The sequence below is a fragment of the Podarcis tiliguerta genome (genome assembly GCF_965153285.1).
Source record: "Podarcis tiliguerta genome assembly, chromosome: 8".
NCBI lineage: Eukaryota > Metazoa > Chordata > Lepidosauria > Squamata > Lacertidae > Podarcis > Podarcis tiliguerta.
The window spans coordinates 56,834,715-56,847,740 of NC_139541.1; the positions used below are offsets into that span (position 1 = coordinate 56,834,715).

General features: G+C 46.1%; 1 protein-coding gene and 1 long non-coding RNA gene across 12 annotated transcripts in view; one reads left to right on the plus strand and one right to left on the minus strand.

Moving 5' to 3' along the window:
• COL16A1 (collagen type XVI alpha 1 chain) overlaps positions 1-13,026 on the plus strand; it is a 123,672-nt gene that overhangs the window by 106,659 nt on the left and 3,987 nt on the right. For all 9 annotated transcript variants that reach the window (XM_083453071.1, XM_083453070.1, XM_083453073.1 and 6 more), the window contains 12 exons: positions 2,091-2,162; positions 2,945-2,998; positions 3,384-3,428; positions 4,003-4,047; positions 5,033-5,086; positions 5,845-5,898; positions 7,429-7,479; positions 8,351-8,440; positions 8,737-8,772; positions 8,931-8,975; positions 9,061-9,249; positions 10,090-10,156. In XM_083453071.1, the coding sequence (XP_083309197.1) occupies positions 2,091-2,162; positions 2,945-2,998; positions 3,384-3,428; positions 4,003-4,047; positions 5,033-5,086; positions 5,845-5,898; positions 7,429-7,479; positions 8,351-8,440; positions 8,737-8,772; positions 8,931-8,975; positions 9,061-9,249; positions 10,090-10,156 (802 nt within the window). The remainder of the gene's footprint in view (positions 1-2,090; positions 2,163-2,944; positions 2,999-3,383; positions 3,429-4,002; positions 4,048-5,032; positions 5,087-5,844; positions 5,899-7,428; positions 7,480-8,350; positions 8,441-8,736; positions 8,773-8,930; positions 8,976-9,060; positions 9,250-10,089; positions 10,157-13,026) is intronic.
• Positions 1-13,026, minus strand: part of LOC310683328 — a 35,271-nt gene that overhangs the window by 14,732 nt on the left and 7,513 nt on the right. Inside the window, exon 3 of one of the 3 annotated variants that reach the window (XR_014514365.1) lies at positions 8,939-9,073. The exons of the other annotated variants lie outside the window; for them this stretch is intronic. This is a non-coding gene — a long non-coding RNA (uncharacterized lncRNA). Of the gene's footprint in view, positions 1-8,938; positions 9,074-13,026 lie in introns of those variants that run through there. 3 annotated transcript variants of the gene reach the window in all.

Here is a 13,026-nt window from a genome sequence, read left to right on the forward strand (position 1 = left end):
AATGGCAGGGAATGGGGAAGGACTAGCCAGTGTCAGTGCTTCACCCGTGTCCCCTGCCCATTGCTGATAGGTATCTGTGTCCCCCTTTCTGACCAACCTCCTTTCCTTCCCTGCTGCTTCTTTCCCTTCTCACCTTAAAGACTCACCTTGTAGCAAGGATGGGGAAAGCAGCGGCAAGAGAAAGGTCTTTCTCTCTGCTTCCCTCCCCTCCAGTTAGAGCATTGCCAACAACAGCCTCCCACATGGAAGGCAGCTTTTGGGAAACATTGCCCTCCAGTCATCCCTGGAGAACTATACCTGCAATGTTTGCTGTATCCAGGGACAGTGTAGTTGCAACGTTTTAGGAGTCCCAATAGTGGGAGGGAGAAATAGAGATGTTTCCTGCATTCCTTCACTTCCAGACAAATGTAGGAGAAGGGAAGGAGGGTAGAGGGAATCTGGGGGCTCATAGGGATGGGGCAAATTGCAGGAGGGCTAAGAGGGCTAAGCTCATCCATTCACTATTTATAACCTTGCCTCGCAAGCATTTGAAAATGCTTGAGTTTTATTTCCCCCCACTGGACAGTAGGAGAAATCACTGAAAGCAAGTAGAAATTGGGGTGAGCCGAGAGGTCGTCATCCATCACTACCTGAGAGTGTGATGTTCCTTCATATGACAAGACAGCCTTTGTGGTTAGAGGGTGACCTGCTGAACCAGGAAGGGGCAGGTTTAGTTGCTTTTCTCAGTCAGTCGCTGTGGGCAAGTCACAGAGTCGTTCCAATGAGAATTGTCTTCAAACCTTACCCTCTACCCATGTTTGTTGACAAAACACTATCCGGGAAGAAGGGGTCATTTGTGCTACATCTTTCAGGAAAGCTCTCTAGCAGCGCCAATGATAACTCTAAGGAGAAAATAGCTGTTGAGTTGCCCAGGGAAAGAGATGGGGCTGGGAGGAGAGAGAAGTGTAGTTGAAAGGAGCAGATCACCCCTGCTCCCTGGCCTCTGCTGACACCTGCAGCTCATTGCTAGGATAGCACCTGGAAAAAATTTGAATCAATGATTCAAGTCTTGGAGTCATAGAATTGTAGAGTTGGAACTGGAAGGGACCACAAGGGTCATCTGTTCTAACCCCTGGCAATGCAGGAATCTTTTGTTCAACATGGGGCTTGGATCCACCTGAGATTAAGAGTCTCGTGCTCTACTGACTGAGCTATCCCAGCGGTTACTGGAGAGTAAGCCTTTTGCTCACTTACCTGTTCGCCCCACTATTTTCAGGCACAGATGGGGTTTTGCTTTTGAGTTTTGCCCAGTAGTTTTCCTTGCGAAAACCCGCTCTATAGCACTCAATCAGAGCAAATGTCAATTTGGGTTTTCTGCGGATTGCTGTTTGTGCCAACTGAGTGCTAAAAAGCAGGTTTTCGTGGGGAAAGGTCCAGGGGAAAAAACCCCCAAAATGGTGCTCAAACACATATCTCTAAAGTGTGAACATTGTTTGGAGAGAGTGGAGGAAAGGTGAATAATCCCTCTAGAGTTTAAGGGAGGCGGATATCGGCTGAAATGTGCAGCTTGAAACTGGTATAGAAAGAATGACTGCCTGAAATCTCTTGTTCAGGTAAGGCACAGCTGCTGGAGGGGGCGGGATGGCAGGGTGAGTTCCAGCAGGTCTTGGCTTCTGGGCACTTCTGCAATCCTCTGGCACGGATTTGTGGGAACACCTGTGAATCATTTGCTGCAATACACCCCATATACCAGCCTTTGCCAACCTAGCGCCCTCCAGATGGTTTGTATGGCAACTGCCATGCTGTGCTGAGGGGAGCTGGAGTCCAACAACATCAGGAGGGTACCAGAAGCCTTTCGCACTGACAGCTGTGCTTCATATGCCCACCAGGTATCAGCTGCCATGCCCAGGTGGTCTCCACATGCTCTTTCAACCTCCCCCGATCCCAATTATCTCCCCACCCACTTGAATCCCCCAAGGAAAAGATAGTTAACAGGAGGAAGGCAAAGGAATCACGAGTGCATCTGTCACGCCCAGCTCCCTTTTGCCTCTATATTGGTTTCTTCTCCATGCACGGCATTCATAGCATTGGTGTTGTGTGGGTTTTTACAGGGTAGCGATGGGATGCGTGGCTCTCCTGGCATGACGGGCCCACCAGGGCCTCCAGGACCCCCTGGGATACAAGTAAGTATGCTTGTTTACAGTTTACAGATCCTGAACATGGATATGAGACAACTAGGCTAGATTAGCCATGATACTAAATACTCTGCAGGGAAAAAAGAGGCAGCTCCACAATGAACCCCATCCTGCACTTTAATTTTCTTAAACTCTCTGAAGATTCTCTGCTGCTCATGACTGGAGTGTGCTTTTCTGGGCAGTTGTGATGCTTCTTGGCTCACATGCACCTGTGATGGATGGAGTAATGGATGCTTCTAACAAGGAATAGCTCAGTTCAGACGTCACAATAAACCATGGCTTGTGCTAGCCATTAGAACCCAAGCCATAGTTTGTTCTGCCAAATATTCAGCAAGCAAACCATGGTTTAGAACTCCTTGACAGCTTTCATTTTCCACCCTCAGCTTTGTATGTTGATAAATTCACTCCTATATCCATGGTGCAACTGCCTCAGAAGCTGGAATGATAGCTGTAACTATAAATTGTTGATTCTGGCATTGCACCAAACAAAATTTGCCACAAACCATAGTTTACAAGCTAGTTTCAGCCCATTGTTTCTCACTTGGCTTGAAAACTATGCATTGTCAGCTCAAACATTACCCCAAATCACAGTTAAGCTTCCTTAGTCGTCGTTCAGTGTAACAACTGAACTGAAACTGAGCCAATGTCTGTGAAGCCCATGTGCACGCTTATAATGCAATATATAAATATAAACTGTTGGCCATGCAATCTGGATTATCTACATGACAGTGCAAGGAATGAATGCATCTGTAACCTGAGTTTATTTCTAGGGTCCACCTGGTTTGGAAGGACTAGATGGGAAGGACGGAAAGCCAGGGCTACGGGTAAGGATGTGTAACATCGTCTTCACCTACAACTTATTTTGGCCTTTAAAAAACCCAACACCATCAATTATATTGTGTCTCAGAATTACTGGCGAACTCAGCTCTCCCTCTGATCTGACCTTACCCCATTGGGCATTGATTGCTTGGGGCTTCAGCACCGTGAGACCAAAAAAGAGATGAAAAGCACAGCATTCTGCTTGACTCCAGGACTGCATCTGGGACAGCAGCCTAAACCCCTCTAGTGGGGCTGGAGGAGTGATGGCTGCTTCCTTTGCATGATGTGTAAGGACCTTTATGCTTCAGATAGTGTTAAGCCTCCCGGTAAAACCTCCAGATTTGTACCAGTACCTGCCCTTTGGTGGTACTAACTTGTCGTTTTCTCTAGGGCGACCCAGGAGCTGCAGGACCTCCAGGAAGGATGGGACCTCCAGTAAGTTGCAGGTCATCTAATGACCATTTTGGACCTATGGAAAGTAGGGAACCTTAGTCCCACTGCTTTCCCCTTCTGGGCAGCCTCTTTTCCCACTGAAAGAAGCTGGTATTGACAAGGGCAGTAGGACAATGCCCTTTAAGTAATCTGCAGCCGCTGTACTTTCAGCTTGAAATGCAGACATTAGCAGGTGGCAGTACCATTTATCTACATACTGTGCAAAGCTTCACTGGCCAATTTCTGGAGGTCAGGGTGTTGTTGTTAAAGGTACAAGAGCAAGCTGGGATGGGTGTGCGTTATATTCTGGTCCGTTGGCAACTGTAAAAAAAAGGGGGTGGATCTATAGCTGCGGGCCTAGAGCTTAATTGCTCAGCAACTCTGAGAGTTACTCAAACACAGCCTTTGCCAACATGGAGCCCTCCAGATGTTTTGGGCTACAGTTCCCATCAACCCTAGCCAGTGCTGGCTGGGGCCAAGGGGAATTGTAGTCCAAAGTATCTAGAAGGCACCAGGTTGACCAAGGCTGCTCCAGCACCTTCAATGAAAACTCTATTTTTTTCTTTTCTCCTTCTAGGGCTTCAAAGGGAAAACAGGTCACCCCGGTCTCCCAGGACAAAAGGTCAGTGACTGCAAGCATCATTAAGTGATAGGTGCTTTTGAGGAGGGGGGCAGAATTAAAACAAATCAATGCTATCTGTAAGATGGGCCCAGTAAGGAATATGGAGACAATTCCATATAGAAGTGCCAAAAAAGGAATGCTCATCAGACAGGGACTGCCCATGACAATTTGGCACCTGAAGCAAAGCATAAAATGGCACCCTCTCCATGCAAGGACAGAAGGGGTAAGTAAGGTTCTACAACAGGAACAAGGGGAGGGAAATAAAGATCTACATTGGTATCTGCTGCCCCTGTGGATCCTGCTGCCTGATGCAGTCATCTTACCTTGCCTCATGGGTGAGCTGGCCCTGATCATAGAACATGGTTGTGGGTTAAGAATTTAGTTTCCTGGAACATCAGCTTTCATTTAAAAAACAAAACTGCAAGTTTCATGTTATGGTAGCAGCAGTAGGCACTAGAAGACTGGCTAAATAGGATCTCCTGTGCTCAGGGAGCCAGGACTTTAGAGGGAGCCCTGCATGCCTTCTTTCTTCCCACCCTTCATAATTAGCAGAATAAATCATGAAAATTGCAGGGAGGGGGTGAAACTTAGTAATGTGAAGTAAAGCATGCAAATGTACTTGTTTGATCTGTGCAGGCCACAGGATTCTTCTTGCAGAATTTGGGTGACCTATTTTTTCCTAGTACAGAGTAGTCAAACATCAAAGGTGTTCTGAAGCAACAGGCTACGAAATATTTGGGGCAATAGCCCTCCAGTGTTCTGCAGCAGAGTCCCTGCTTTGCATGTAGAAGATCAGAGATACAACCTGCGACTTCTTCAATTGACACATCAGTCACACTAGTGCATTGAGAGGCATGCACAGCAATCATAGCAAGCCCATCCTCCTATGGATCTTTATTGTTGGGGTCCCCAGGACCAGACTGTGCCAGCTTTTTGTGGAATATCCCATATAAACATGATGAACCATGCATATATTACTTCTTAGGGTGACTGTGGTCCTGCAGGGCCACCTGGGAATCCTGGCCGGACTGGAGCCGAGGTGAGTTATGAGCACGCCACCAGAAGTGTGTTGTTTTTACAGGTCAGTGCTCTGGGCACACAACACAAGACTGTACTCTTTTATTCTGGATTTACAGACTGATGGAGTTAGCCACTAAATCCAGCCCACAGCTCTCATGCACAATGGGCTGTTCTATCCCTGTAACACTCATGCTATGCCCCATTGCAGCATCAGCTGCATGTGTATATAACAGTCACTTTCCTGGGTCAGGAACTTAAGGCGAGGTCATGCAGGTGAAGCTTGGGGCTTTGCAGACAGCAATTCACAATGATAAACAGGCTGGGATTGGCAAGATTGCTAAGGGAGCAGGGCCAAACTAAAATATGGGTATAGTTCCTATCCTCATACTGTAAAGACCTCTTATTTTTCCGATGTAAGGGAGTGGCAGCCATTCGCCCAATGGGGAAAAAGAACTTGGGGACCTTGTTGCTATGGGGATGTTCATTTGCCAGCTCCTCCCTGAACTCCTTGTGACATGCAGAGCAGCCTGCAGTGCAAGCAAGAGCAGATGCTTCACAGAAGGGTGGCTTGCAAGAGTGAAAAAATCAGAGTCACTGGCCAATCTGACCTGGGTATAAGAATGTATATACAACATGTGCTTAAAGCCTACTATATGAGCAATCTGAAGATCAGTCATTAGTCTCCACTGAATAGAGTCATGTGTCTGCTTTGACTTTCCATGTTATCCTTCAGCTTTCTCTCTCTCTCTCTCTCTCTCTCTCTCTCTCTTTCTTCAGGGAGAGCCAGGCCCTATGGGACCTCAAGGCAGACCAGGTCCTCCCGGCCACCTCGTAAGTCAAAATTCTCAGCCTTTGCATGATTGTTATTGGGGCTCAGGCTGGGTCTGAGTCACCTGCTAAAATCAGTTCCTGCTTTCCAGAAGGTCCATGATGTGTGGGTTCATGTGAAACATTATGCAAAAAAGCTAGTTAATTTTTCAGTTTGGGTCCTTTCTCACTTTTCAGGATTCCTTAAAAAACAAAACAGTAGAACAATCTGCAGCTGTGCTTTCTGCACAAGCTAATGTGGAAAATAAAAACAGGACCCCTCCCCATAAGAATAGTAGTTGCACTTAGGAAGTCTTGTGAATAATCAGAATAATATATTGTAGTTGTATATTCTTACCCCAATGCAGAAGAAGTTAGACATTGCTAAGTCACATTGAAAATGTCAGGGTTCCAGTTACATCTCTTCCACGCTTCTGTTTGCCCTGCCACTTTCCACCAGGAAAACTTACGGTTTAGCGCTGAATCAAGAGCAAATGGCAGTCAGGTTTTCAACAGATTGCTATTCGTACCAATTTATCGCTAAAGAGGAGGCTTTTATTTCATCCATTTTTCAGTGGGACTTAGCTGGATCAGGACCTCTTAGGTTGCTGCATATCAAGTTTGGACAGTGAAAATTTGCTAGAAAGTTGGATCTTGGAAAGCCAAATGCAAGTCCCATCTTGACTTTGAGTTCATTGCATAGCGTTGGCCAACTTTTGGCTCCAGCATGGATAGATCTTACAGGGTTGTTGGACAGCTGAATGTACCGGAGGCTGTGAAGCTCTTTGGTAGTTTAGAAGTGTTCTCTAAGTGGGATATAAAACCACACACAAAATAGAATCACCTTTAGGACCAAACTCGATTTAGGAGGCAGCCATGTTCGTTTCTTCACATGGCTGCAACACTCGCATATAGAGCAGGGGTGGATTGATAATGTACACATTAGAAGGGGCATAAAAAAACGGGAGTCACATCCTGCCTTGCCTTAACATACACAGTTGCTTTGGGTGCTCTTCTCCCCAAACTGACTCCGATACCACAAGTGAGAAAAGGTGAAAAGTGGGTAGTGGATCACAGGGATGAAAGTCAAGAGGAGAGCTTGGCTCCCTTTACCTGTGTGCCCCATTTGATATAAATAAAGATCCATCTTCTCCCATGTGAGTGAGACAGACCTATGAACAGCAAGCCTCATCTGGTCCAGAGTCGGTGAGTGATGTGAGAGAGTGAATGAAAAATGTACCTTTGCTAAAGTGCAATAAAAGAGCACTTAGAATCTCAGCTTTGTTGTTGTTTTAAATTTTTACTGCTGACATAATTATTCCACTCTGCTTTATAGTTGGTTTTGGAAACATTTTTAATTTGGATTTTAGGTAGCATTTCAGATTTTCTGAGCTGTCTTGTGGGTCTTTTATGAACCAAAAGGCAGGGGTAAAGCACTAATAAATTCCTAAATAAAAAAACCCCTAGTGTGTGTTTCCCCATCAGTTTTCTGTCTGTACTGCATTCCCCAGTTAATCCTGTTATTAAACTTGCTGTGTTTCTCTGCCTCTTCAGGGTCCCCCTGGAAGCCCTGGCCAGCCAGGCCCAGCAGGACTTTCCGGAGTTGTGAGTATCATTCCTGCTACTGTTGGCTCCCTGTTGGCAGCTGCTGCTAGAGAAATGGTCAGCTTCCATTTCACATAAATAAGCAGCCAATGTCATAAAGCCATTATAGAAAGCTATGGTGCAGCAACACTTAGCATACCATGTGCAGTTTGGTCATCATAGCTCAAAAATAATATTGCAGAGCTGGAAAGAGGCAACCAAAATGATGCTTAAGCGGAAAGGGTACAGTGTTTGGGGGTTTTAGTTTAGAAAAACAGGAACATCACTGAGGTGTAGAGAATTATGGAAAAAGTTGATAGAGAGATGTTTTTCTCCCTCTCTCATAATACTAGAACCCAGGGTCACCGTACGAAGCTGAATGTTGAAAGATTGAGGACACACAAAAGGGCGGACTTGTTCATGCAGTGTATAGTTGAATTGGCTACCACCAGATGTGGTGATGGCCACCAAATTGGATTACTTTAAAGGGGGGGTGTAGAATGGAGGAAGGTAATATGCCTATGTACCACTATGTACCTCTGACTACCAGTTGCTAGGGAACAAAATGGGAGATAAACTACAGTGAAACTGCATGTTGGAGGTTTTGTGAGAGAAGTTCCATATATACAAAATCTACTGAGAGTCAGCCCACATTGCTCTGAACACAGCCTGGGGGGAAGAGTCCTTATTCCAGTGTTGACTGTTGCACCCCATTAGCTATACACTACAAAGGCCTACATCAGGGTAGACATATTGATGCTCTCCAACTCCCATCATCCGTGACCATTGACCATGTTGGCTAGGACTGAGTTGGAGCCCAACAACATCTTCTTTCCTGCATCTTCTTGGCTGCTTCTAGCAGTATCTGATACCTAAAACCTTCTCTCCCCAGGGGCTGAAGGGTGAGAGGGGATCGCCTGGGGAAAGAGGTCTCAGTGGGATTCCAGGCCAGCCAGGCCCACCGGGTCACCCAGGCCCACCGGTAAGTGTGGGGGGTTGGAATTGGAATGCCTCGAGATCAGTCTGCTGAAAAACTGTGCAGCCAATCTTTTGTTTGCATTTTAAGGGCCAGCATGGTCCAGTTCGTAGAATGTTGGGTTTGGATTGGGGGATGCACTTTCAAATCCCAGCATAGCCATGTAGCGCATTTGGTGATGCACAAAGCTCATATGAGAAGAATATGAGATCGTTACAAACCATGATTTATGGGCCTAGATTCAAAATGGAAAGAAAATAACCTTTTGCTTCTCTCCCCCCCCCCCCCCCGTTGATTCCTAGGGCGAGTCAGGCTCAGATGGACAAGTGGGCAAAGAGGTATGGTAATTGTGGTCTCTGCAGTCGTCTTGAAGACCTTCCCACTTTGGCAGGTGGGGGGGCAGTGCCAGAAGAAGCCTGCCCTGAGCATGTCTGTGGGGCAAAGCATGGTGAGTCTTTATCTCCATGGTTATTGCTTCCCTTTTCCTTCTTACTAGGGTGCAGCAGGAAAACCAGGCCCTCCTGGACCCTCTGGACCAAAGGTAAGTGTGATGGCTTAGATTTTAGTATTAGTCTCCAATCCTGTGAAAATGCCTCATGGACTTCTTGCCATCTTTTTTCTTCCAGGGTGAACCGGGATCTGTAGGAGAGAGAGGACACCCTGGTGAGAAAGGCAGAGCTGGGATGCCAGGAGGGCCAGGAAAGAGTGGCGAGATGGGTCCTATTGGGCCACGCGGCCCCTCTGGGGAGAGAGGGCAGCCTGGTCCTCCCGGTCCCTCAGGAAGTCCAGGGAATCCAGGATTGCCTGGGACCATGGTAAGAGATGGGGAGTGCGTGGTGACTGTTTGAGGGGTGCAATGGGAGACTGGAATGCCAGGCAAGGTTTCCAAGCAAGGCTTGGTGCTGTCAGGAGGTGAAGTGTTTGGCTATAGGCCTTCTTGTATACTGTGACCAACTTTAATAAAAAGAGACATAACTGATTAATTACAATGCAGTACAAAACCAGATGCTGTACATACAGCAGAAGTCCCAAATCCAGCCCCATACTGGATTCTGATTAATGCAATATAGAGGGGGAAGACCTCACTCAGCCATGACACTTGCTGGGTACTTATGTCACTACTTTCAACCTAGTTCAACTTAAAGAGTTGCTGTGGAATTAAAAAGCTGCTGTGAGCTCCTTAAACAGAAGGGTACAGATGCAAAAAGGGAAAACAAATCAGAAGTATAAAATTCTGCCTAATACTGTGTGCATTGAGAGCAGGTCAAACCCAGGGCCTGTGACTCAGAAGTCACCTTTCTAAATTTCTTAGAGTGTTGGCTGGGGCTAATGGGAGTTGTAGTCCAAAACATCTGGAAGGCACTGGATTGGTGAAGGCTTTATGACCCACCTGATTTGACAGCAAATGAGTGACAGCTAAGGGACATTTATCCAATGGAATGGGTTGCCTGAAAAAGGTGCAGAGTAAGGGGAAGAAACTATTAATGCTGAAAATTGCTTAGGATATGCCATGGGAAGGTTCTTGGCACAGACTATTTAGAGGACTACAAAAGTAACAGATTCTGCAGGATTAGCATTTTCGCTGCCGGTGTGTCTCTTTCCTGCTAGGACAGAGAATGACTTCTGCCTTTTCTCCTCCTCATTTTTCTTGCTAGGCGGATGCCATCAATTATGATGAAATCCGGAGGTTCATCAGACAAGAACTGAACAAAATGTTTGATGGTTAGTAGCAAACATTGCTGGGGTGGTGGTGGCAGCAGCGATATTGAGTGGGGAGAGAGATGCTGCTTTGACAGAGAGAAGGACCATATTCCCAGTAAGCGCCCCAGAAGAAGGTTGTCTTCGACCGCATTGTGTTTGGGCTTTTTAGAATCTTTACAAGAATGGTGTTTGATAAAGAATGATTTCTTGGCACAGCTTTGAGGCTCCACCTCTTCCACCTTTGGCTTCTACTTCACATAAATATCTCATGGCTTTGCCATTTGGGGCCATTGAGCTGACTGAGTGTAGCTGGTCCTTCTTTATTGGATAAGTTGGACAGATCTTTTAAGCAGTGGCCATGATGCAAGATGATGTGGCTGCCTTGGTGGTCAGATTTTTGTGGGGTACTGTGAAGAACACTAGAGTGAGGAACTGTGCAGATTCTCTTCATCTCAACGAGTCATGTGCAGAAGAATATGCTACTGGATAAATTCTTGTACCTGCCCTGACTTTATGAGCTTGTTTCTCATGGCTCCTGAACAAATAACAAGGATTTAAACTTCTGAATGGACAAAAATAAATCATTGTATACATATAATTTAGCCTACCATTCCCAGGTTGGGGGAGTGGGAGGTAAAGCCATGGATGACTGTGACTGAGTGGTAGAGCATCTGCTTTCCATGCAAAGTCCCAAGTTCTGTTAAATCCCTGACATCTCTAGGCAAGCCTGGAAAAGATTCCTATCTGAGAACCTGTAGAGATGCTGCCAGTCAGGGCAAGAAATATTGAGGTACATGGATTAATGATCTGACACAGTTTAAGGTGGCTTACTGTATTTCTTTGTCCCTATGATTGCTTCATGGGAGCCAAAGTAGCTTCGATTAAGAACTTAAAAGACCCACTTGGCCAAGCATCCTTTTCTCCCAGTGGCCAGCCAGCTCTGCCTTTGGGAAGCCTGAGCACAGCACCCTGCCTGCCTGCAGTCCCCAACAAATGGTATTCAGAGACGTACTGCCTCTGACAGTGGTGGCAGAACACAGTAATTGTAGCTAGCATCTATTAATAGCCTTATCCTCCATGGATTCATCATCACGCTTGATATTGTGGATATGTCTTTAAAAGGCTAAAGCTCCTCTCTGCTACTCCTCTCTCAGCATTATATATCATAGTGCACATTCTAGAACAGAAGCTTGTTCCATCATTCCCCTAGCTGAGACCCAACCTAGGATTTATTTATTTTTTAGTGGATTTATAAACCACCCTTCAAGGCTCTCAGGGCATTGTACAATTTTAAAATAATAAAACAGATAGGATAAAATTCAATAAAAGGACAATACAAAATCACAGGAGCTGCAGCCATAAAATTCAGTAGTCGGTATAATCCAGCAAAAGTCATAAATACAGAACTTAGATCAGCCATAAAACAGACTGGAATGCCTGAGCAATTTTTTAAAAAGTCTTCTGCTTAGTACCACATATATATAAATAGTATTTTTTGCTATTGTGAACAGCTCTGAGCTTCCCAGAAATACAGCATACAAATATTCAATTAATGAATAAAAACCAGTTTAAGCAAGCTTCAGTTGCATGGCAGATTCCATATATGGGGTGCCACAACTAAGAAGATCCTCTCCCTGGTTACCAGCTTTCTATTTCCCATAGAAGGCCTATTACCCAATAGAAGGCCCCTGTTGTCCCTGCCACTAGCTTGGGATGCTAGAAGAATAGAAGAATCCACTGGGCTCAAGTTCCAAAATGAACCCTCCCAGACAAATATGCACATTGGAATGTTGTTTTGTTTTGGAATCCATTCATCAACAACCAAAAATGTCACCCAATTTTTGCCTTTAAGTTATGGCATGGTCTGAGGACTACCTGAAACCCTTTTCCCTGTAGTGTTTGGTTTTTGGTATAGCATTCAGCTGCTTGGAAAGACTAGACAGCAAAGCAGCTTCCGCACAGCTTGCAAATGAGGCTGGATAAACCTGCAGGACTATGAATACCGCTTTCAAACTTGGAACAGAGGAAAATGTGGTTGCCCTCTTGTACCCATGGTAGTAGCCATCTTTTTTTCCATACAATGTCCCAGTGTGGGGAAAAGATGGCCATGGTACCTGGGACCAGTCACTCCTTTCTCCATACAAAATTCCTGGGACGGCCAGGGGGGTTTGCAGTTCCTTTTTCAAATGGTGCAGCAGTGGTGCTTTCTAGCTAAGTGGCAGCTGTACAAAAGAAAAAGAAAAGCTTTTTAAAAAAACGTTTTTCTTTTTTCAAGAGAGTTTTGTGCTGATATTTTCCCAAAATTCTACACATACCATATTTTTCACCCTATAGGATGCACTTTTTCCCCTCCAAAAATGAAGGGGAAATGTGTGTGCGTCCTATGGGGCGAATGCAGACTTTCGTTGAAGCCTGGAGAGCCCCACCGCCAGCCCCACAAGCTTCGGGGGACAGCGGGGAGGCGGAACACCACCATCCTGCTGTCCCCCGACTTGGTTAGAAGGCTGGCGGCAGGGAGAAGCTTGCTCCTCCCCGCCGCCAGCCCCGCAAGCTCGGGGGACAGCGGGAGAGGCGCAGCGCACCTTTCCGCTGTCCCCTGACCTGGTTTGAAGGCTGGCGGCGGGGAGGAGCCTGCTTCTCCCCGCTGCCAGCCCCACAAGCTCGGGGGACAGCTTCCCGCCCCAGCCCCGCGCCTGGGGGGGGGGGGAATAAAAATTGTTTTCTTTATTTCTCCCCCCAAAAAAACTAGGTGCGTCCTATGGGCCGGTGCACCTTATGGGGCGAAAAATACGGTAGATGGGACAGGACAGTCTTTATATTGATTATGTTCAAAACTGATGCAGACTCATTTTTGACTATTCCATCCATCCCTTCCAGCAAGAGCAAACCAT